Below are 23,608 nucleotides of genomic sequence, written 5' to 3' on the forward strand. Positions count from 1 at the left end.
AAGAGAGGGAGAGAAACATCAATGTGTGGTTGCCTCTCACCTGGCCCCCACTGGGGACCTGTCAGGCAACCCAGGCATGTGCCATGACTGGGAATCGAACTGGTGATCCTTTGGTTCACAGCCCATGCTCAATCCACTGAGCTACACCAGTCAGGGCAGAAGCAATAATTTTTTAATTGTGAGAATTATGGTTATAAAACACAATATAAATACCATAATCCTTAATAATGTAAAAATAAAAAAACTAATAATACTCATCAACAGAGTGAGACAATCTGGGATGGAAATAAATGAATGAAGTTACTTTTCTCATCTTTACAGCAAGGGGTGAGTCAGTCCTATCTTAAATGAAAACATAGTTTTTAAAACATAGTAATTTAATTTCCTAATTTTTCATAATCTTTTACAACACGACAATATTTCCTGAGGCCTCTAATGAAGACATGATTTACCAAAAGTCCTATAATCCCTCTAGTTTCATATAAATTTCTTTTTCTTCTATTAAATTCAAATAAGATCAAATATAACACTTCTTACCATAAAGTAGCATAGGCAATATAATATATCCACTAATCTATTCATTCCTTCTATGGTGCATTTAGACCTCCTGTGATGGTCCCCTCACAGTTCATTTCAGAGTGATGGAATTACATAGCTTTAAATTTTCTTCTTTGCACTTTTCTCCACTGTTTGAATTATTTATAATATACATGCACCATTTTTATTTTAAGAAGGACATACTGAATGAAAAGGCCTAATGAAGGTTTTACAAATGCTCAGCACAACCCTTCAAACTTCCAGAGAGAGAGAAAAGCATGCTGGTCAACGACACCTACTGAGTCTCTGTAAAACTCTCCCAGGCTAATACTAAGAAAAAAGGAACACTAGAAATGCTATTCTTCCAATACTTACCAACTTTTAAAACAGTAGTCAGAATAGTCACAACGGGTCTTTTATTGACCATGATGTGGTCTTTGTGAGCTCAGAGTAGTTACAGTTCATTATAACCACCACAGAATTATTTCTAATATACAAGGCTATATCTGACTTTTAATACAACAATACTTTAAGACATTAAATGATCATTTTTTAAAAAGATTTTATTTATTTATTTATCTTTAGAGAGGAAAGGAAGGAGAGAAGGAGAGAAACATCAATGTATGGTTGCCTCTCGTGAGTCCCCTGCTGGGAACTGGCCTGCAACCCAGGCATGTGCCCTGACTGGGAATCGAACTGCAGTCGTGTGGTTCGCAGGCCCGCGCTGAATCCACTGAGCTACACCAGCCAGGGCAAATGATCATTTTATGACCAGTCTATCATCTCTCTACCTTTAAATACTCCTAAATTCAAGACATATGTCCAAGGAAAGGGTAAAATATATAGCTCATATAAGTGAAATGAGTATCTGTGAATCAAAACAATAAATTTAATAAATAGACTATCTAATATATTAAAATAAGGCACATACCAGAAGTGGTGCTTCCAGTGACTTAATAAATCGATAAATGTTCAGGGTAGTCAATGGCTGCCCCATTAGTGTTCTTCTACATTGCTGGGTCAAGTCCAAGACTGGTTTACAATGAAAAAAGTAGAGATGTGCATATTGTATATCCTCCAATCTGCAAATTAAAAATCAGGGACAGACCCACTTGAAGTTCAATGTGTGGTCATTCTACCATCCAGAAAGACATAGCAAATTTCTTTAAAAGTGTCATGTTTTTTAATAAATGTTTTAGTAGAAGCCTAAAAAGAGTATAACATTAAAATAAAGTGGACCTAAGCTAAAGATATAGAATATTAAAGAAAACCTTTAACTGTAGTATTTTTAACAAACCACCTGAGTTGAATAAGCAATTTTTCCCCTGAATTCTTTCATATGGTAGCTTCTAAACTAGGTTATAGGCAGGTCTACATAAGTTTTTTTTAAAGGCTGTCACCTTGAGGACAATAAGATTATCCTTAAATATAGTTTCTTTTCTAGAAATTTGCTAAATAAAGCTCTGTAACACAAATTTTCTAGGTTTAATTTAAACCCAAATCTGTTTTGAATAAACTTCAGCCAACACATGCCTTAAGATAGAAACCATGTGCCACTTTGTGGGAGTTTGTGAATTTGTATCTGAAATATTACAAAACTCAGCAAATATGGTATATAATTTGAGTTTTGGCATTCCCTTCAATGTGAGAATTCAAAGATAAACTTAGGTAGGACTTGTCAAAATTAAAATAACATTTAAAAAATCTCTATATGGCATTAGAAGGCTTTGGCAAAATACTTCAAAATTTTATTTTTAAAATGTTATTTTAATTCTTGATACATGCTTACACTGAGCTCCAAGGTTCACTGATTTCAAATTTCATTATAAAGCAATTTCTAACAGGTTCAATGATTAAAGAAATGATCACCATAAGTGACCCTGAATAGCCCCAGCAATTTCGAGAAAGAACAAAGTAGGAGGGATCACAATACCTAATATCAAACTATATTTACAAGGCCACAGTAATCAAAACAGTCTGGTACCGGCATAAGAACAGACACATAGATAAATGGAACAGAATAGAGAGCACAGAAATAAACCCATGTCTATATGGTCAATTAATATTTGACAAAAGGGGCAGAAGCATAAAATAAAATAAAATAGCCTCTTCAACAAATGGTGTTGGGAGATCTGGACAGCTACATGCAAAATAATGAAACTTGACTTCCACCATACACAAAAATAAACTCAAGATGGCTAAAAGACTTTAATATAAGTTGTGACTCCATAAAAGTCCTAGAGGAGAACACAGGCAGGAAAATCTCAGATATTCCATGTAGCAATATTTTTATCCTTATGTCCCCTAGAGCAAGGAACATAAAGGAAAGAATAAATAAATGGGGCCTCATCAAATAAAAAGCGTCTGCATGGCTAAAGAAAACATCAGCAAAATGAAAAAGGAACCAACTGTATGGGAAAATATATTTGCACATATTTGCTTCGAACAAAGGTTTGATCTCCAAAATAGATAAAGAACTCACACAACTCCACTCCAGGAAGACAATCCAGTTAAAAAATGGGCAAAGGACCTGAGTAGACACTTCTCCAAGGAGGACATGGAAAGGGCCCAGAGACATATGAAAGGATTTTCAGCATCACTAGCCATCAGACAAATGCAAATTAAAATCACAATGAGATACCACTTTGCACAGGTCAGAATGGCCATCATTAAATGAACAAACAAGTGCTGGCGAGGTTGTGGAGAAAAGGGAACCCTAGTGCACTGTTGGAGGGAATGCAGACTGGTACAGCCACTGGGGAAAACAGTGTGGAATTTCCTCAAAAAACTAAAAATGGAACTGCTTTTTGAAGTGGCAATTTCACTGTTGGGACTACACCCAAGAATCCTGAAACACCAATTCAAAAGAATGTATGCGCCCCAAAGTTCATAGCAGCATAATTTATAATAGCCAAGTGCTAGAGGCTGCCTAAGTGCCCGTCAGTAAATGAATGGATCAAAAAACTATGATACATTTACACAATGGAATACTATGCAGCAGAAAGAAAGGAGCAGTTCCTACCCAGTCACTGGGTTGTGATGCTATATGTGGAGGCGGGGTCCGAGAAGGAAAAAAATGGTGCTTTGCTCCGCTCTCTGTTGCACCTCAGGCCCTTCCGCTGCTTCCCCCAAGCGAACTGGGCCTTTCTGGTGCTGATTCCCGTGTGGGTGGGCTTATGTGTATTCTAGGACCCTGTGGGTCTCTCCAACGATCTTTCCCGTGAGGGTGGTAGTCTCTCCCTGCGCCTCAACCCCCACAAGTGTTTTCAATTGGTGTTTTGAGGCTTTATTTCCTGGCACTCAGACCCTGGGTTGCGCGATCTGTCTCGCTCCCCAGTTATCTGAGGGTGAATGTGGGACCACTGCCCAGTCTGCCAGCCACCTTGTGCATAGTGCCCCGCTCCTCAATCGTGGCCTCGCTGGGTCTGCCCGTTGCCACCCCATGTCCGGGGTCTGCCAGTCGCCACCTGGGTGCCCAGGGTCTGCCCAGTGCCACCTTGCGTGCCTGGGGTGCCTTGCAGGTCCGGTGTCACCGCTTCCTGTGCCACAACCCCTCTCCGCTCAGCTGCTGGACTCCACCCCACCTACCAGTCTGGATGAATGTGTCTATTTTAACTCCTTGGTTGTCGGACTTCCATATAGTTCAATTTTATTTCAGCGTTGGTTGTTACTTTGTTTCTGAATTGTTGTTGCCCTTATGTTGGTTGTCCGAGGAGGCACAGTGTATCTACCTACGACTCCATCTTGGCCAGAATTCAACATGTGTCAAGGTTTTATTTAACTCATTGACGAAGGAACCAGCAGAACGACAGTTCAATAAGAGAAGAGTGGAAAAGGAATGCTGGCTGTCATAAAGACAGCAATAAACACACAACTTCTCTGTGCAGGAACTTTATTTTCTGCCAACCTATTCCCCACCCCCTTACATCATTTAACTTTATCAGTCTCCTATGCATTAATCTCTGAATTTAGAGAGTTGTAAAATGTCTGGGACTTAATTACTTGTGTGTGGTATATCAAATAATTTCTATTTTCTTTTCTTTTTCTTTTTTTTGCAAGTCTTATTTTTTATTGAATTTACTGGGGTGACATTGGTTAACAAAATGATGTAAATTTCAGGGGTGATCTAAGGATTTCCACATTTGCTGGGGCTCACACTTGGCTGAGTCCAAACTATGGGGAGTTGGGAGCTTGGCAGTGAACAAGGAGCCCTGGACCTGTCCTGTATTGGCCCCAAGATGCAGAGCATGAACACCCAGCCCCTTGTCCAGTCCACATGCCTTACATCAAACTCAGGAGGCCAAGGCTACTAGGGAGGGTACTACTCCCCAGGGAAAGGTCAACCCTCCCACCAAAGACAAAGTCACACCAACATCAAGACTATACCAAGCCCCTCATTTCCTACGAATACACTGTGAGTTGTTTACATGCGGTCTGTTGTCAGCCACTGCTGAGCTTCACAGCTACAGGGTGTCTGCATGGCACAAACCCTGGCAGGAAGTTGGAAGTGGTACTTAGTAACCGCTTAGACTCAGTGAAGATGTACAGTCCTCTTTCCATACTTCTGACCATGGGAAGGAGCAAGCCTCACTAAATCCTTCCCTGAAGTTGGCTAATCTCTCTCTTGAACAAAATCATCAGGATTTAGGGGTACAGAACCTTCAGCAGGTAACAGTATTCAGGGGTCTGGCAGAAGTAACGCCTACTTGAGTATGGCTGGTAGGGTAATAATATGGATGTAATAATTTATAGTTTCCATTTGAACATTTTACCTAAAATGTCATATGGAATTGTTTGAATGTGATATTATATTACGGAACTACATGCTTTTGCCTTTGTAATGAAAAGGGGGCATTATTTGTGCCAGACCCTGTATGATTAAAATTTAGTATCATTTTCATTGCATTTTAGAATTAATTTATTTCTGTATTCCAGTTTTATTTGTGTTTACTGATAACAGTATTTAATAATTTCTGACAGGATGTGGTTAGGATCAAAGATGGTGCCATATGTTTCAGAATTAAGTGACAGGGCTGGGAGTTAGTTTGAATCACGGCTCTGCCACCGTCTTGGAAAAAATAAAACTTTTTGACCCGCACTTTTTTCTAAGGAAAATGGTAATGCAGGCTGAGATGCGTCTTTGCCCCCAAAACAAGGATTTAAAAATTACCATTTGTCCAGCACACCCGCCGTACAAGTAAAAGGTCTAAGTACCAAAACTTAGAAGCAAAGCACAAGACAACATCACAACCAAGCTGGCTGTTTTACCTCCTGGTTTTAGAAACTGGCCGTAGGCCACCTAGGTGAGAAAGTTAGTCTCACTCTGTACATTTAGTTTTTAGAGTATTATTACCATAACCCAGCTAACTAACCTAACTAACATGTCAGTTAACATGTTCCTTTCCATAGGATTCTGTGTTTTAAAGGTTTCTGAAGTATAACATAACCAGAATTTATGATTCCACATAGATTTCAAGGTCAGAAAATGTTTTATCATTCCAACTCACTTTAACATCACTATTAATACAGAAATGGTAAAAGGAGGTTGTCCTGCAAAAAGTTTCTCTGTAAAAGCCAAAGCCATACCAATGTCAATCTCTAGCTTGGTACTGCTTGTATAAAATGTTACCATTTAGGGGAAACTGAACAAAGAGTACAAAGGGTGCCCTGTATTTTTTTTCCAGTTTACTCTGGTACTGTAATTATTTCAAAGCAAATTAAAACAAAAATGCTACTCATGAAAATTAGAGTATAAACATTGCAGCTTAAAATTTAAAACAATAATCTGAATGGTTTTAGAAGAGCCTGGGAGTACCTATCAGAACTAATGCCTCGGGGACTTCCACCAAGATGGAGGCATAGGTGGAAACACTGTGCCTTCTCCCACAACCAAGTTTGGATACAACAAAAGTTTTGGAGAACTAACACACACCCAGAGGCCAGAAAACCGAATTATATGGAAGTCCGACAGCTACGAACCGTTCAACGAGGACGGTAAGAGGTGGAGCCAGCAGCGGAGCTGGGTCAAGCAGGGCAGACCTAGGAGCGCAGGAAGCCCAGAACTAGTCGGGGGTGCGGAACAGACTGACCAAGGTCGCACATTCGCGCACAGTGAGACGGACCACACAGGCCCCAGGGGGCAAACCCAGTGGTGGAGGGCTGACGGCGGTGGCACACTCGCGTGCCGTGGAGCAGGGCGCGTGGCCCTGGTGACGGTGGTGGCTGCGGTGCTGGTGGGAGTCGCGGCGGCGGCGGGCACCGGAGGGAAGCCATTGTCCCTCTTTGACCCCGCCCCCACATACAACGTCACAACCCAGCGACTTAGTTGCCCTGCTCTGGTGAAAACCTAGGGCTCCGTTCCTGCTACTTAACAGGCACGAACAGCCCAAAGGATGGCACAAGAGGAACTCAAAGTCCCAGAGCCAATAACTCTAAGCGACCAACAGATTGCCAGGCTCTCAGAAGCCCAATTTAAAACACTATTTATCAGGATGCTCACAGAATTGGTAGAGTACAGTCACAAATTGGAGGAACATATGAAGGCTAAACTAATTGAAATGAAGGGAGATGTCCAGGAAACCAATAGCGATGGAAAGGAAACTGGGACTCAAATCAATGGAATGGACCAGAAGGAAGAACGAAACATCCGACCAGAAAGGAATAAAGAAATGAGAATTCAAAAAAATGAGGAGAGGCTTAGGAACCTCCAGGACATCTTTAAACGTTCCAACATCCGGATTATAGGGGTACCAGAAGGGGGAAGGAAACAGCCACAAGTGGAAAATGTATTTGAACAAATAATAAAGGAGAACTTCCCCAGTCTGGCAAAGGAAATAGACTTCCAGGAAATCCAGGAAGCTCAGAGAGTCCCAAAGAAGTTGGACCCAAGAAGGAACACACCAAGGCACATCATAATTACATTAGCCAAGACTAAAATGAAGGAGAGAATCCTAGAAGCAGCAAGGGATAAGGGGACAGTCACCTACAAAGGAGTACCCATCAGACTGTCAGCGGATTTCTCAAAAGAGACCCTGCAGGCAAGAAGGGGCTGGAAAGAAGTATTCCAAGTCATGAAATCCAAAGACCTACAGCCAAGATTGCTCTATCCAGCAAAGCTTTCATTTAGAATGGAAGGGCAGATAAAGTGCTTCTCAGATAAGGTCAAGTTCAAGGAGTTCATCATCACCAAGCCCTTATTATATGAAATGCTAAAGGGACTTATATAAGAAAGAGATGATGAAAAATATGAACAGTGAAAGGACAGCAAACACAGTTATTAACAACCACACCTAAAACAAAAGCAAACCAAGAGGACAGCTAGATCAGGAGTGGAACCATAGAAATGAAGAACACATGGAGGGTTAGAAACAGGGGGGTGGGAGGGGGAGAAGGGGGGAGAAGGCACAGAAAATAGCATAGACGGTAGGTCGAAAATAGATAGGGGGGAGGGTGAGAATAGTGGGGGAAATATAGAACCTAAAGAACTTGAGACACGTGGTTATAAACTAAGGGGAGGAGAAGGGTGGGGGAGGGAGTGTGCGGGTGGAGGGGAATGAAGGGGGGAATAGAACAACTGTAATGGTATAATCAATAAAATATATTTTAAAAAAAAGAACTAATGCCTCGGTCAGGGGGGCCACAAGGCCTAATAAAAAAAGCTTACTTAAGTATAAAGCCCATTACTAACTCTGGCAGTGATTAACATTATATGGTATTGTCGCTTCTGCTCTCCCCAACTCCTAGACCAAAAAGGCTCTAAATTAAGCCCTGGCTGGTGTGGCTCAGTGGATTGAGCGCCAGTCTGTGAACCAAAAAGGCTGAGTTAGCTTCAGCGTTAGGAAAATGTGACAGGGAGAAAGACTCCCCAGTTTTGTGAAAACCCAATGAGAACACTCTGCATATAACTTATTTCGGTCACTCTGCACTTGAGGCTCACTCACACCAACTGCATAAGTTCTGGGCAAATAGTCTGCCAGGGCTCGGAGCTGGGTCTGCATCCAGGCCTCACTGGGTTTCATCTCAGGCCCTCCCCATCAGAGACTCGGCCTGACTCAAGGCCAGCTTGCCCTCCTCCTCCTTCTGCAAGACCTGCTCCTCCCATAGCGCCTGATCCACCTGATCACCAGATCATTGGTGAGTACCACTGGCTGATACTTCTCATCAAAGAGCCGCTCACTGGCTTCCAAATGCAGCTGACGGGCCCCAGGCCAACAGGCAAATGTGCTGGCAAGTGAAGGGTCACCACGCTGCCCAGCAAGCCTACCTACACTGCGGCACAGCAGGGCCAACTCCCGCTGCCGCATCCCCGCAAGCCTCTGCGTAGTCCTGGAGCAGTGAGTGAGCCCAAGCACCCAACCTCGCCCACACGCCTGGCTGCCAGAGTCCCCTCTAATTACTATTTTCTAACAAAACAGTCGGCAAGACTCAAAAACTAGCGAGGTATAAAAAGGTCACATGATCACCATTTGGCCCTGCTTTGGATTAATTTTCCTGAGGAATATTTTAAAGCCAAAAAGAACATTTTAGTCTTCAAAATGCACTGGCTATTCCTTGTGTCCCTAAATACTAAAAAGAAAAACTTTAATCCTATGTAACCCAGACAACAGTCAAAAGAAGGCCTCTACCTAAAATTGTAAGCTAGGAAGTAGACAAAAATGTAAACATCTAAAACATTCTATTCAAAAACTGTACTTGAATATACTCAAGATTATGAGAAAGTAAGTTATAGAATCCTCAGAAAGAATTTGTGGAGCTTAGTTATGAAAGCTGTTATTTTATCACCTATCTCATTGCTGTGGGCGATCTATTCCTGAATACACTTGGAAACTCACAGGATCACATCTTGTGTCTTATCCATACTCTCTTCATTCACCTTAGTCTAACATTACTTCTGCATATTTAAATTCATTTTCAGACCGTAGTACAGTGGATAATAGTAATGAAGGTGATTTCAAATTTCATTTATATGTTCACATCTGCTTTCAATTTCTCTTAGACAAGTCCATGCTGTGAGAGTATAATGGAAATAATAAATAACTATTGTGAAATAAATAAACTTAAAATTGTTGACCTATGCCACTTATACATACCCAATACTTTCCAAAAGGGCAATTTCTGTGGTTAGGACAAATTGGTATGTGTTCCCATACACAAAAGCAGCTTCCATGACTGCCCTGTGCTCTGAAGAAGAAGTAAGAGAGTTGGGAGAGAGGAGTTAGTTTGTGTGACTCTACATAAACTTCTACTCTCTAGATTGCCCTATATCCTTTTATGCTCTATTACATTTTATTTTATTTTATTTTATTTATTTATGTTATTTTAATTATTGTTCAAGTACAGTTTTCTGTCTTTTACTCCCATTCCAGCTCACTGCCCCCTAGTTTTTGTCCATGTGTCCTTTATAGTTATGTTCTATTACATTTAAAGAAAAATCCTTTGTAGGGATCCCAGTTGGGAAAATGCAAGCAGTTAAAGAAATTATGAAAAGCCTGCTTACTTAATTCAAAGTAAGAGGAGAATTAAGGATCATAAAAAGAGTTGTATTTGACAATGTAACACGAAAAATCTGTGATAGCTTGTTCCTAGTAGAAGGAAAGAGAATATGAATCCACCATACAACTTTTACATGTTTTATATCTGTGTATTGTTTCTTGGTTAAGTTTTTTTTTGTAATCAAACTTATTCTTGAATATAGTTTAAAGAGACAACTATCATTCCTCAGGCATGTGAAGAAAAAGAGTTTCTCTACCTTCCATCCTATTTCCAATTTCCAAGGGACAACTACTTTCAACTCTTTTATTGTTTCTTTAGACATTTACTCTAAGACTCTAACTTAGATTGTTATATTCTTATTTTCTAATTTTTTGTGTTATTCTTATCTACTGATTTCCCACAGGTGAAGATGATAAATTAGCTATTTTTTTCCAAAACTCCACAAATGTACACATTTCTATCCCCTTAATTTTCCCAATATAGTTCTAATTTTTACTAAATCAATAGTCATTATTTATATTGTTATGATTCAGTAAATACTATTTACAAATGAGCCATACAGTACAAAATGAACACTTTTCCTTTACTGAATTCTTTTCACTACAGCTATATGTTGGGAACTGCTCTGCCTGGTTTCAGGAGTTGTAACCGCCCCCCATGGCTAAGACTGAGTGAGTGACTTCCAGACTTCGAGCCACTAAGGAGACAAAGCTTATCTCTGGCAGCAGCGCTGCTTCTGCTTCATCCCCTGCCCCCAACGCATCGTCGGTTAGTCAGAGACGGGTCAGACCCCTCAGCGGGGGCAACCTAAGCCAGACACAATCACTTGGGAGGTTCTCAAGGAAGGACTCGGGGGTTGCAGCAAAGAGAGAGTGATGGACCCTCGCTCCCTGGCTATTCTGACATAGCCTGAGTCCCCATTTCCTCTGGGAGAAGCGCTTCCTGGCTCTAATCCACTTAAGCCTAAAAACCTAGGACTGGGAAGGTGGTGCAGCACTTTGCAGGCTAGAGCAGGTTCTGGGTGATCAGGCATAAGAAAGAATTCCTAAAGTCCTGTGAGGCCTGCTTTGCTAAGAGTGCTTTGATAAGGACCCAAGCAGGAAATGAGTATATCTCCCAAAGTGTTTGCAACCCCCTTACCTGACAGACACTGACTCAGATTAAGCCCTCAGATTTCTTTGAAATGTTATCTCTTGTTTGATTCTTGCTGCCTGACATTGACTGATGAGCTTTACCTGTATTCCTCTGTATTACAACCTAATAAAAGCCATTGAAGAAGAGGTTCTTGGTCCTTCTCCTCTGAGAGATTGACCACCTCTCCTCCCCAAGCAGATCACGTCTTGGTAGTTTCACTTTCATGTGTGGTGGGCGGGGAGACTTGCTGGCAAAGTTGCCCCCACAGTTATACCTATTTTTTCTTTATTTTTGTATACATTTCTTACTAATTTATTCCTAAATTCTTGCACAACTGCCTAACCTTCTTAATACTTCAAATATATCAAGTATACCATCTATTCCCTTTTCTGCAGAAATGCCCTCTAGAGACTATTGCTACCTGACCTGCTATGCGACTGTCATCCCAAGAACTCACTTCATCATCATCCCAGGGATCTCATTCTCTCTCGTTTATTAGCTCCGCTGGCCTGTTACCCATGTCTTCCTGACTGACTTGCCCCCCTTATTCCCATTCTCTAGCACTTCCTATGAGAGGAAATATGGAATACACATTTTTTTTGCAAGTTTGCACTTCTGGAAGTGCCTTTATTCTACTTTCATATAACTATAGTTGTCTGCTTATAGAATTCAAGGTTTGAGTCATTTTCCTGAGAATTTCAGTTTTCACGGCTACAACTGAGAAGTCCAGTGCCACTATGATTCTTGATCCTTTAACTGCAAACTTTTTTCTTTCTGGAATATTTGAGAATAGTTTTTGTTCCCAATATTCTGAAATTTCCAAATGAGATGGTTTGGTGTAGATCTACATTCATCCACTATGCTGGGACTCAGTAGGTTCTTTCTATTTGGAAGCTTGAATCCTTCTGTTCTGGGAAATTTTCTTAAAGTGCTTCTTTGAAGATTTCTTCCTTTTCATATTTTATTTTCCCCCTTTTCCTCACTATCCTTTCCAGGCAGTTACCTTCCCCTCCACTACCTAATCTTGTACCACTTGTATCACATATCGTCAGACTATTCCACTCACCATGCTGCCTTTGCTGGAGTCATTTACCTCCCCAGCTAGGGTCACTCCCCCTCATTACAAAAAGATTGTAGCTCCTGTCACATTGTCGCTTTCCCCAGTACTACTCCTGTCACAATCCTTGGTGATCTTATTATCCCCATAGATGATCCTTTCAAAATCCTTGGCCTTGTCTATAGACTCCAGCAATCTTTCTTTAATCCTACCTTGACCACTCAGTGCTCTGGTCCCATTGCAGGCCTTTAGTCAGCGATTACTGCAAACTCCTCCATGACTTCAATGTCTAGCATGATCCCCCTCCACCCCACCCCTCCATCTGACTAGGTCACTCAGTCTGGTACAGAACTCTAAGCCTCCAGGACCTATAATGCTACCCACTTTTCACTTTCAGTCACCCTCTCAAATCCTCTCTTTTCTCTTAACTCAGCTTAAATTCCACAGTCAATCTTTAGAAACAGTCCTCTGCCTGTCTGGCCTAAACACAATCCAGGTTAAATCAAACATAATGCCTAGTCTATACTTACAAATTGATTCTGTCAAAGTTAGATTTTTGAAAAATCAAGAAAAATATCTTATAAACAGCAAATACCAATATACCTAAAAAGAAAGCTAGTCAGTCAACAACATTCACCAAATGCTATAAACTACTATACCAGGTACCATGAGGACTATAAAGAAATAAAAAATAATAACAGCTAACATAGAGTACATATTATATGCCAGACATTATTTTAATTACTCAAGCTCATCTGGTCCTTACAATAACACTAAGAGGTAGACACTTTTTTTTCACCATCTTAGTGAATAAGAAGCAGCCTAAGTAAGTTGTCCAAGGTCATACTATAGGTAATTAATGGAGCAAGGGGTCTAATCTAGGCAGGCTGGCTCCAGAGATCAATTCAACCACTATGTTATGCTGCCAATTGAAAACAGAAAACATAATAGTAAAGATGCTTTAAATGTATTTTAAAATAGTAAGATTGTGGTCAAAATACACTATTTTATATCTTTAATATACTCACACAAGTACAGACACCACGAAGATTAAAGTAAAAGTTAATAAATACCTGGTGTTCCAATGGCTCTTACATATGAAAATGCAATGTTTGCTTTTCCTTTCAGAGCATTTTCTATATTCTGAAGGTCTTCCAAGGTGGTAATATATTTTACTTCATTAAAAAGAAGGGCACTAAAATAAACAGAGATGTTAATTAGAAAAAACTGTATGAGCTTAGTTATTTAATACGTATTCGTTAAATACCATAGTACCACGGTACTCGTCATTAATTCATTCCAGAACTCATGTCGAGTGTCAAAATCAATGAGTACCCAACTGTTTGCGAGCTACCATGAGATTGATATGTCAGACCTCTGTTTCATCATGAAAGAAGGGCACTGAGTGGCGAGTAAGCATTGAGTGCTAAAACATTTTTTTCTTATCAAAATGCTGGGAGTACAGGGTTTGACAAGTTCTGAAGATGAATATCAAGGTATAACTTTAAATTAAAGAAACTACTAATAAAATTTAGTAAGAATGTATACATTTTATTTATTTATGTTTAATTTAGTGATTTTAGCGGGGGGGGGGGGAGGGTGGTAGTGGGGGGGAGAGACAGACATCAATTTGTAGTTCCACTTATTTATACATTCATTGGTTGATTCTTGTATGTGCCCTGACTGGGGATTGAACCTATAACCTTGGCCTACTGGGATGACTCTCCAACCAGCCGAGCTACCTGGCCAGGGCAAGAACTTAAGCATTTTAATACTAAACTAAAATCACTCTCTAAATCATTAGTCTGTCCCTGAGAGCATCAACCCAGAGACAGTTGTGAGTAGTGGTGCTCATTCTCCATCACAACCACCTCAATGAATTTAAGCTATATTCACTAACGTCCTAGGCTGGTCAAATAATCCCTTACAGTTATTTTCTCAGCTTGAATACATTTGATCCCTTCACACATTTAAAATGCAGGCTTCTTTCCATGGCCTGTAAGGTCCTGGATGACCTAGACCTTGCCTACTTCTCCAGCCTCATTTTGTTCTGCCATTCTTCATGTATACCATACTTCAGGCTCACCTCAGGCCTTTGCAAGCACAATTCTGTTTGCTGAAAGCTAGTCCCTTGCTCCTTCTCAGACATCTGGTCTTTGAGAAACCTTCTCTATTGGTCCTATATAAATAGGTCTGTAGCATTTTTCTCTTTCATTTTACATTATTTGATTCCTTCCTAGTACTTATCACAATTTACAAATATTTATACACTTATATACTGGTTTATCCCTTCTCTCATTGAACTGTTACCTTCCTGAGGCAGGTACCTTGTACTATTTCTGTAATAACTTAAAATAGAGCATAGTATATAGTAAGTAATAAATATTTATTGAATGAATAAAAGGAAGAGTAGGGTAGAAATTATTTATTCCCATTCTTCACTTGCAAACAAGTTCAAACACTGAAAACCTTACCTAGTTGACAACATTTACTAAATGAAGGAGCCAGGAACAGAACACAAAACAGGGCTTATTCCTAGTTCAGTAATCTTTCCACTTGACCGCAATTCTTCCAAATCATCTTTTCAGTGTGTTAGACTAACTAATCATATTTCTTCATCCAAAAGAATCTTTATTAATGTTCTACTTCTATATAAATTCTCTAATAAGTCACTTCACTTTTCTGTGTGCATGTATGTGTATTTTTCTTAGGCAAACTTTAAGGATTCTTGAAAGTCATTCCAAGTCCACATGCTTAAGCAAAAGTTTGCTCAACTGTCTCCAACAAATTAGTCAAGTATTGTTTTCCTATAATGGAAAACATGGGACTTTCTGCTAATACTGTAGTTCTTAAACTCTGGTTTCAAGATACCTTAATAGCTTTACAAACAGCTCCTCAAAGAGCTTTTCTTTATGTCGGTTACATCTATCAATAGTTGCCAAAATAGAAATTAAAACAGGAATTTAAAAATGTTTATTAATTCTTTTTAAAATAATAATAAACACCATAGTATGCTAATATAAATAATACTTTCTCATAAGAAAAGCAATTTTTCAAAACAAAAGGAAAACCGGCGAAAAGAATGGCGTTGTTTTACATTTCTGCAAATCTTCTTAATATTCAACTAAATAAAAGACAGCTGGATTCTCATAGCTGCTTTTGCATTCAATCTGTTCTGACATCACACAACACATCAGTAGCCTGTGGAAACTGCACTCTTAAAAGAATAAAAGTGGAAAAAAGTAAATAATGTGTTAGTATTATTAGAAAAGTATTGTGACTGCATGAACACCCTGAAACTACTGCCCTAAATTACAATGGCTTAAATATTGACTTACTAAAGATTTCTTCAACTTTTTAAAAGAAAAGTAAAATGTGATCTACTACAATTCCCAGGGCTCTTGTTTTGTTCTTTTAAAGAAATATTTAGAGTAGTACTCACTCTACGTGCGGTATTGTCACGTTTTCATTTCAATCCTCAACAATAATCTTGGAACATTCTTTTTTAACATACACATACAGGTAACAGTTTGAGGGATTACATACTCTGCCCCAGATCATAGTGGTAGTCACTGGTAGAGCTGACACTAAGCTGGCCTTCTGACACTAAAGCCAGGACCTGTAAACTACATTACTGACCACTCTTGTAAATGAAAACCAGGCAGAAAGGCAGGCAATAAAGGAATGGCAGGGGAGTCTCAGTGGCATTCCAGACTATTGGTGGCTTATATGTTTTGGCTAACAAGTCCAGAATTACTCTTGAGTTACTTCAAAAACAGTTGGGAGGTGCCATCTAGTAAACTTAATGGACTTCCATGTAAATTCTAGGAAATTATAATTAAATTCCAAATTCTTGGAAATTATACCCACCCTTTAACTTTTACTGCTCTAGCCCTAATGTATGTGCTTGGAAAATCAGATCTGGGAGAAGATATTTCCCAAACCTTTTTCTCAGATAAGCACTGGCAAATAAAAATTAATAAAAGCCAACATTTGGGGGGCACTTGCCCCATGTCAGGCATAGTACTAAGCATTTTATAGTACTGGCAGTTAATCAGATTTCAGACTACCCAGCTCTGAACACCTCCTCTCTTTTGCTTTGAGAACTCCCAGTTTTCTAAGTCTTTGTGGTAAGCAGAGGCCTCCTCATAATAGGGCTGAATCCCTTCATAAAATCTAATATTATAGCAAACTTCTTTCCCAAGTTCTCTGCTGCAAGGCACAGCTCTATGACCCAGAATCACTTGTCTGACATTTTGGACAAGGAGCTAGTGATACAAAGAATTGGGGACAAAGCAGAACTATTTCAAGAGGCAGTAGCAGTAACAGTCAGCTCCAAGGCAGCAGTGAGAACAGTACTGATGACAGCCCAGAACAGGAGATGCAAGCTCTCTAATCCATCACCTCGGTAATGCAGCCATCCCCTCCAGACTAGTTCTGTGTCATGATCTTGATTGACTCTATTTCACAGCTGTATAAATTGAGTCAGTTCTCCAGCTTTTCTAACAAGTCTGAGATATATCTGCTCCAAATCCTTTTCTGCTTAAGCCAGTCAGACCCAGATTCTAGGGTTATTAACTAAGAATGCTTGGCAATGCACTGTTTTAATTTTCACGGCAACCATCTGAGAATAGTGCCATCTTGAACTCCACTTTACAGATAAGCCCATGGGGCTTAGAGAGGTTACCTTGCCTAATGTCCCAAAGCTCATTAAGTGGACATTATCCATGAGGTAATATAAACCAAAACTAATGATATTCTATCTAATGATCTCTATGATTTTTCCCAATGGCTTCCTAACTTTATTTTTTAATGTTAACTTCCAGAATACAGCATACCTAGGGATCTCTAGGATCCTTTCTACAAACCTGTGCTACTTCACTCCAGTCTCAAAGAGGAGAAATACTGACAGAAATGGGTTAAAGAAGTCTGTCTTGGGATTTTCTTTTCTTGTCCCAATGATGCAATAAAATTTCTCATGCATTCTACAATATGAATATTATTACTACATTCTAATTACTGTTGTTTTGTTTTTCCAGTGTTGTTCTAAATAACAGAAGTTCAGTAAGGTCAAAGGACACAAATTTAATAGAAAGAAATCAATATCTTTCATATACATGTATGTATATATTATATATATAAAATATATCTATATTTTACATTAAAATAGATGTGTTAGAAGACAATGTAAGAAAAATCCCATTTATAATAGAAACAAAAGAGACTAAATACCTTGTAATAAGTTTAAGTGTCTAGGCATATATGAAGAAAGCATTAAAATATTACTAAAAGAGCCCTGGCTGGTGTAGCTCAGTGGATTGAGCGCAGGCCTGGGAACCAGAGCATTGAGGTTTGATTCCCAGTCAGGGCACAGGCCTGAGTTGCAGGCATGCCAGTTCCCAGCAGGGGACGCACAAGAGGCAACCATACATTGATATTTCTCTCCCTCTCTCCTTCCCTTCCCCTCTAAAGATAAATAAATAAAAATCTTAAAAAATATTAGTAAAAGACACAAAAGAAACTGGAACAAATAAAAAGACTTCAGGTACTGGGATGATAAGATTTACTCTAAAAATGTCACCTGTCCCTAAAATAACTTATAAATTTAATGATAGTAGGATTTAGTCAGAGAGGGGAATAAATTGGACAAGTTAAATTTTAATGTTATCTGTAAATGAAACAAACAAGCAATTCTTTTTTTTTTTAGTTACAAAATTTTATTTTTTATTTTATTTTTTTCCTTTTTTAAATTGTTTTTCAAGTACACTTTTCTCCAATTTCCCCCCCATCCGTCCGTGCCTCCCATCCTCAATCCTATCCCCTTTGACTTTGTCCATGTGTCCTTTATACATGGTCCTTGATGACCTTTCCCTTACTTTCCCCATTATAATTCTTCAAAGAGAAATATGAATGGACCTGGATCTTTCAGGTATTATAAAACCTCAATAACTAAAGCAATGGTACTAGTATACAAATAGATAATTGAAATATGAGGTTAAAACATAGACCCAAATATATATGAGTGATTAGTATAAATAATGGCACATTGAGTAGTGAAGAGACTGATTAATCTCAGTTGTGTTGGGACAACTATGTAGCCATTGGCTCTTAGACAGCTAAATCCATCCCTCATACCATTCACCAAGTTAAATTCCAAACAGATCAAAGATTTAAATATAAAACTGAAACCATGAAAACACTAAGAAATACACCTACGAAAATAAGAGTCTGACCTTTGACAAAGGAGAAAAGCCACTTAGTGGAGAAAGGGTGCTAAAATAACTGGACATCACATGCAAAAAAATAAATCCAGACACTAACTTAACAACTTCCACAAAAATTAACTTGAAATGGATCACAGGCCTAAATGTAAAATGTACAACCATAAATCCTGTAGAAGATAACATGAAAGAAAATAGGTAACCTTGGATATAGCAATGATTTAGATACACCACCAAAAGCATGCGGAAAAAATGTTAAGTCAGAGTTCGTTATTATTACAACTTTTGCTCTGCAGAAGAAACTGTTAAGAGAATGAAAAAACAAGCCACAGCCTAGGGGGAAAGACTGCAAAACATGTATCTGATAAAGGACTTATATCCAATATATACACACAAAAAAACTTAAAATTCATCAATAAAAAATAATTAAAATATGTGCAAAAGTTCTTAACAGATACCCTACCTAAGAAAATATACAAATGGCTAAAAAGCAGCATAGAAAACGTGCTCAACCTCATTATGTCATTGCAAAACTGTAAATTAAAACAATGAGAAGACACTATATACCAATTAGAATGGCTAAGAAAATTGGCAATGCCAAATGCTGACAAGGATGTAGAGCAACAGGAAGTCATTCACTGTACATGGGAATGCAAAGTGGTACAGGCACTTTGGCAGGTAGGGTGGCAGTTTCTCACAAAGCTAAGCACAGCCTTACCATATCATCCAGAAATCACATTCATTCACCCATAGGAGTTTAAAATAATGGTACATCCACACATAAGCCTGCACAGGAATGTTTGTAACAGCTTTATTCATATTTGCCAAAACACGGAAGAAACTAAGATGTCCTTCAATAGGTAAATGGATAAATGGTACATACATAAAATGGAATATCAATCACTGATAAAAAGAAATGAGATATCCAACCATGAAATACAAGGCAGAACCTGAAAGACATATTGCTAAGTAAAAAAAAAAATCAATCTAAAAAGGCTATATGCTATATGATTCAATTATATGACATTCTGGAAAAAGTAAAATTATGTTGACAGCAAAAAGATCAGCAGTTGTGGAGCAGAAGGGCAGGACGAATAGGTGGAGCACAAAAAAATTTTTAGGTCAGTGAAACCATGCTGATACTGTATTGGTAGATACAGGCACATGTCGAAACTTACAGAACTGAACAACAGAGTGAACCCCAAAACAAACGTGTACTTTGGTTAATAATAATGTGTCAATATTAGTTCATCAACTGTAACAATATGCCACACTGGGGAAGCTCTTCTTCATTACTTTTTCAAATACATTTTCAATTTCTTGCTCTTTATCTTCTCCTTCTGGTACCCCCAAGATTTGGATGTTGGAACATTCAAAGCTGTCTCAGAGGTTCCTAAGCCTCTCCTCATTTTTTTTCTAGATTTTTTATTTATTTATTTTTAGAGGGGAAAGGAAGGAGAGAGAGAGAGAGAAATATCAATGTATGGTTGCCTCTGGTGTGTTCATTGCCGGGAACTAGCCTGCAACCCAGGCATGTGCCCTGACTGGGAATCGAACCACAATCGTGTGGTTCGCAGGTCCGCGCTCAATCCACTGAGCTACGCCAGCCAGGGTTCTCCTCATTTTTTTGAATTCTTGTTTCTTTGTTCTGGTCCAGTTGAATGTTTATTTCTTCCTTCTGCTCAAAATCATTGATTTGAGTCCCAGTTTCTTTCCCTTCACTGTTGGTTCCCTATATATTTATCTTTATTTCACTTTGCATAGCCTTTACTTTTTTCACCATTTTACAACCACACTCAGCCATTTCTGTGAGCATCCTGATTACCAGTGTTTTGAACTCTGGATCTGATAGATTGACTATCTCTTTATCACTTAGTTCCTTTTTTGGAGTTTTGATTTGTTTTTCACTTGGGTCATTTTCTTTGTCTCGGTGCATCTATTATGTTGTAAGGAGCAGAGCCTTAGGTGTTCGCCAGGGTGAGGCAACCTACTTTGCTGTGTTGTGGCACTGTATGTGGGGGAGGGGTCCGAGAGGGAGTAATATTGCTTGCTCACCTCTTGGTTCGCTTTCAGTCACTTCCTGTGCTACCCATAAGCAAGCTGGATCCTTCTGGTGCTGATTCCCAGGTGAGTGGGCTTGTGTACATTCTAGGACCCCATGGGTCTCTCCAATGAACTCTCCTATGAGACTGGGAGTTTCTCCTGCCATGGCAACCCACACAGATTTTTATAGCCAGTGGTTTTGAAGCTTTCTTGTCCTATGCTGGAACCTCAGGTTGCACAGTCTTGCTCCCCAGTTGTTCTTTCCAGTTTATATGCATGTAAATGTGGAACTGCCAGCCACCTCCTCACCTGCCTGGTACTCTGTCTGCCACCTTGCCACATGTCTTCTCTGTCCCAGCTGTCCTTTTCCACCCCTCCTACCAGTCTGAATGAATGTTTCTTCTTTAACTCCATGGTTGTCAACTTCCATGAAGTTTAATTTTCCAGAAGTTCTGGTTGGCTTTATTTTCAAATTTGTCGTTGTCCTTCTTTTGGTTGTGCAAGGGGCAAAGTATATCTACCTACGCCTCCACCTTGGCCAGAAGTTGGTTTCTCCATGTTCTTGGACCCCACAAAACTGTCACATCCACCAGAAAGAGCTCTCTAGTACTAAATTAATCACATCATTTGCCTGCCAGCAACCCTCTATTGAGCAATCAGGTGTTGTGCTGGTCAATTATGACAGCAAGCCCAACTGAAAGTGACAATCCAGCCTTCGATCACTTACTGCTACAGTGCAAGCAAGAGGCAGAGACAAGCATCAGTTCCAGAAAGTTTCTTTCCTTTCCCTGCCATGAAATAGCCCCAGATGAGAGTCAGGTGCACAAGGCACAGATGTAAGGTATCACTGCATTCCAAGGAGCACCCAACAAAAGGCTCCCGGCTTTTTATGAACTGGTGGGCTGGGGTGAAGGAAAGAAGGGCTAGGAGTGGAAAGGGACTGAGTCAAAGTAGAGATAAGAGGGTCTTATCAGAAGTACCTGTGAGGTACCCAGCCAAGGTTTCTAATAATGAGGCCTCAAAATGGAGAAAACTGAGTTAAAAATGCAAGTGTATGCCTGATCATGTTTGGCTTAAGGAACTAGGAAAAAGGAGGGACCTGAGTTCTTGACCTCCATTTTCTCTAAAAAAAAAAAAAATTGCAATGTGCTGGCTGCCCACCAAGTCTGGTGTGAAGGAGGTACCTGCCCACTATGAGGCCTGCCAGGCAAAACCTTGTAATTGCCATAGTTGGGCCCAAAAGATGACACAAGGATTCTGATGTGGAGCTAGACTCCTCAACCATCAGTGGCTACCCAAAAGTCTGAACTTCTTCACATGGTAAACAAAGATTCCCTTCATCTGACCCCATGCCTACCTTCTCTGCCCTCATCTCCTGCTTCACATTTGATACTCTTGGTAAAATCTACCCTTTCCATGCCCTGACTGGTGTAGCTCAATAGACTGGGTGTGGGCCTGTGAACCAAAGGGCCACATGTTTGATTCCAGCCAGGGCACATTCCTGGGTTACAGACCAGGTCCCTGGTAGGGGGTGTGAGAGGTACCCACCCATTGATGCTTCTTTTCTTCTGTTTCTCCCTCCCTTCCCCTCTCTCTAAAAATAAATAAATAAAATCATTTTTAAAAAGAACTTAAAAAAAAACTACCCTCTCCAAATTATTCTAACCTCCACGCCACTGCTCACATAGATCCCACTGCTTTACCCACTTTCCGTTTCTTTACCAAGCAAATGCCCACTTATGTTTTAAGTATCATCCCCATGTCACCTCCTTCAGGAAGACTTCTTAGTAAATATCCACCCTCATTCTAGACCCAATAGGAACTATTCCCTACCCCGTGGGTCCATAAGCCCGTATACATACTTCTATTTTACTTGCTACATAATATTTTCTGTTCATATTATCTGTCTGTGCAACAAAACCCTATATTCCTAGAGAACAGAAGCCACATCCTACTCTGTTTTGAATCCCCAGTACCTAACAGGCATCTGGCACATGGGAGGAATGGGGGGAACATTCTCTGTGGAACTAGGGTTCTACAAACCAGCATTAGCACAGCACAAAAACCAGGACACCGCCACAGCAGGAGTGCACGACACAAGCTCCACAGGCTAGCCAGTTCAGAGAACAGAGTCCCCAGCACTGAGAGCCACTCCACATCTAAGGCCTGCTTCGAAAACCACCTTATCATCAGGTTGTCGGAGGGGGACATGCCGCTCCAGGATCTGCTGTCAGACTTGTCAAAGACGATCTTAATCACCCTTCCCCCGTTCCTCAAAGAATCTTCTTTGTTCCTTCACTGTCATTTCTGGGTCAAAGACAGGCATCAGGTTTCCACTGTACAACAAGTATCATATCTATTACCTGGACTTTTTGCTAAGCCTTTTACGGCCAACCCGCACCCCAGGACAGCCACCCCTTCTCTAACCCAGGAAAGGGCATCTAAGAAAGTCCAAGGGCTCTTTGGAATTCCTTCTTCAAAAGGCACCTTTCATTCCTTACAATTGGCTTCTTACTCTATAGGCCTCAGGATCCTTGATTGTCAGGATCTTTTCTAAAGGCCTTTCATTAATATATTGTTAGTACTGGAACATTTAAAAGTATCCACTTTCAAAGTGATAAACACAACTTTTCACCAATATGTTTTAAGTTTTCTGTAATTTAACTTTCACCCAATTTTTCTGGGAATCCAGTAAGAGAAGAGAAGGAAGTGGGGAGCCAAGTAGAAGACAAAGAGAGTCGATGTCAGCAAAGGTCTTAGTTGGAAACAAACCTACAATAATGTTAAATCAGGAAAGTCCATATCAATTCATGTCCTTAACAAGTCATAGTTTATAGCTTTTTCATCAAAGAGAATAACTAGACTTTATTCAGAGGTAAAGTGCATGAATGGACCTTAGACAGGCCTGACTTCCAGGCTTAAAGATTCCATACCAGGGAAATTCAATTAAATTCACTTACTCTCTCTCAACAAACATGCGGGTATGTTCTGGGATTTTTTTAATTGTTCCTGTACTTACGGAGCAGGCACAGAGCTACAGATGCCAGAAAAAAATCATCTGGATGAGAAGGATGCTAGACACAATAGCATGACCCATGTAGTCATGCTGCGCTATCTACTATTT

General features: G+C 39.8%; 1 protein-coding gene across 1 annotated transcript in view; it reads right to left on the reverse strand.

The window, feature by feature from the left end:
- The window catches only part of TXNDC16 (thioredoxin domain containing 16), a 78,158-nt gene that overhangs the window by 38,003 nt on the left and 16,547 nt on the right, over positions 1–23,608 (reverse strand). Inside the window, exons 6-8 of the mRNA XM_037054312.1 lie at positions 13,294–13,415; positions 9,627–9,717; positions 1,469–1,619 (exon numbers count right to left, since the gene is read on the reverse strand). Coding sequence (XP_036910207.1) covers positions 1,469–1,619; positions 9,627–9,717; positions 13,294–13,415 — 364 coding nt within the window. The remainder of the gene's footprint in view (positions 1–1,468; positions 1,620–9,626; positions 9,718–13,293; positions 13,416–23,608) is intronic.

Source organism: Sturnira hondurensis, unplaced genomic scaffold (genome assembly GCF_014824575.4).
Source record: "Sturnira hondurensis isolate 20B ecotype Veracruz unplaced genomic scaffold, ASM1482457v3 Scaffold0008196, whole genome shotgun sequence".
Classification (NCBI taxonomy): Eukaryota; Metazoa; Chordata; class Mammalia; order Chiroptera; family Phyllostomidae; genus Sturnira; species Sturnira hondurensis.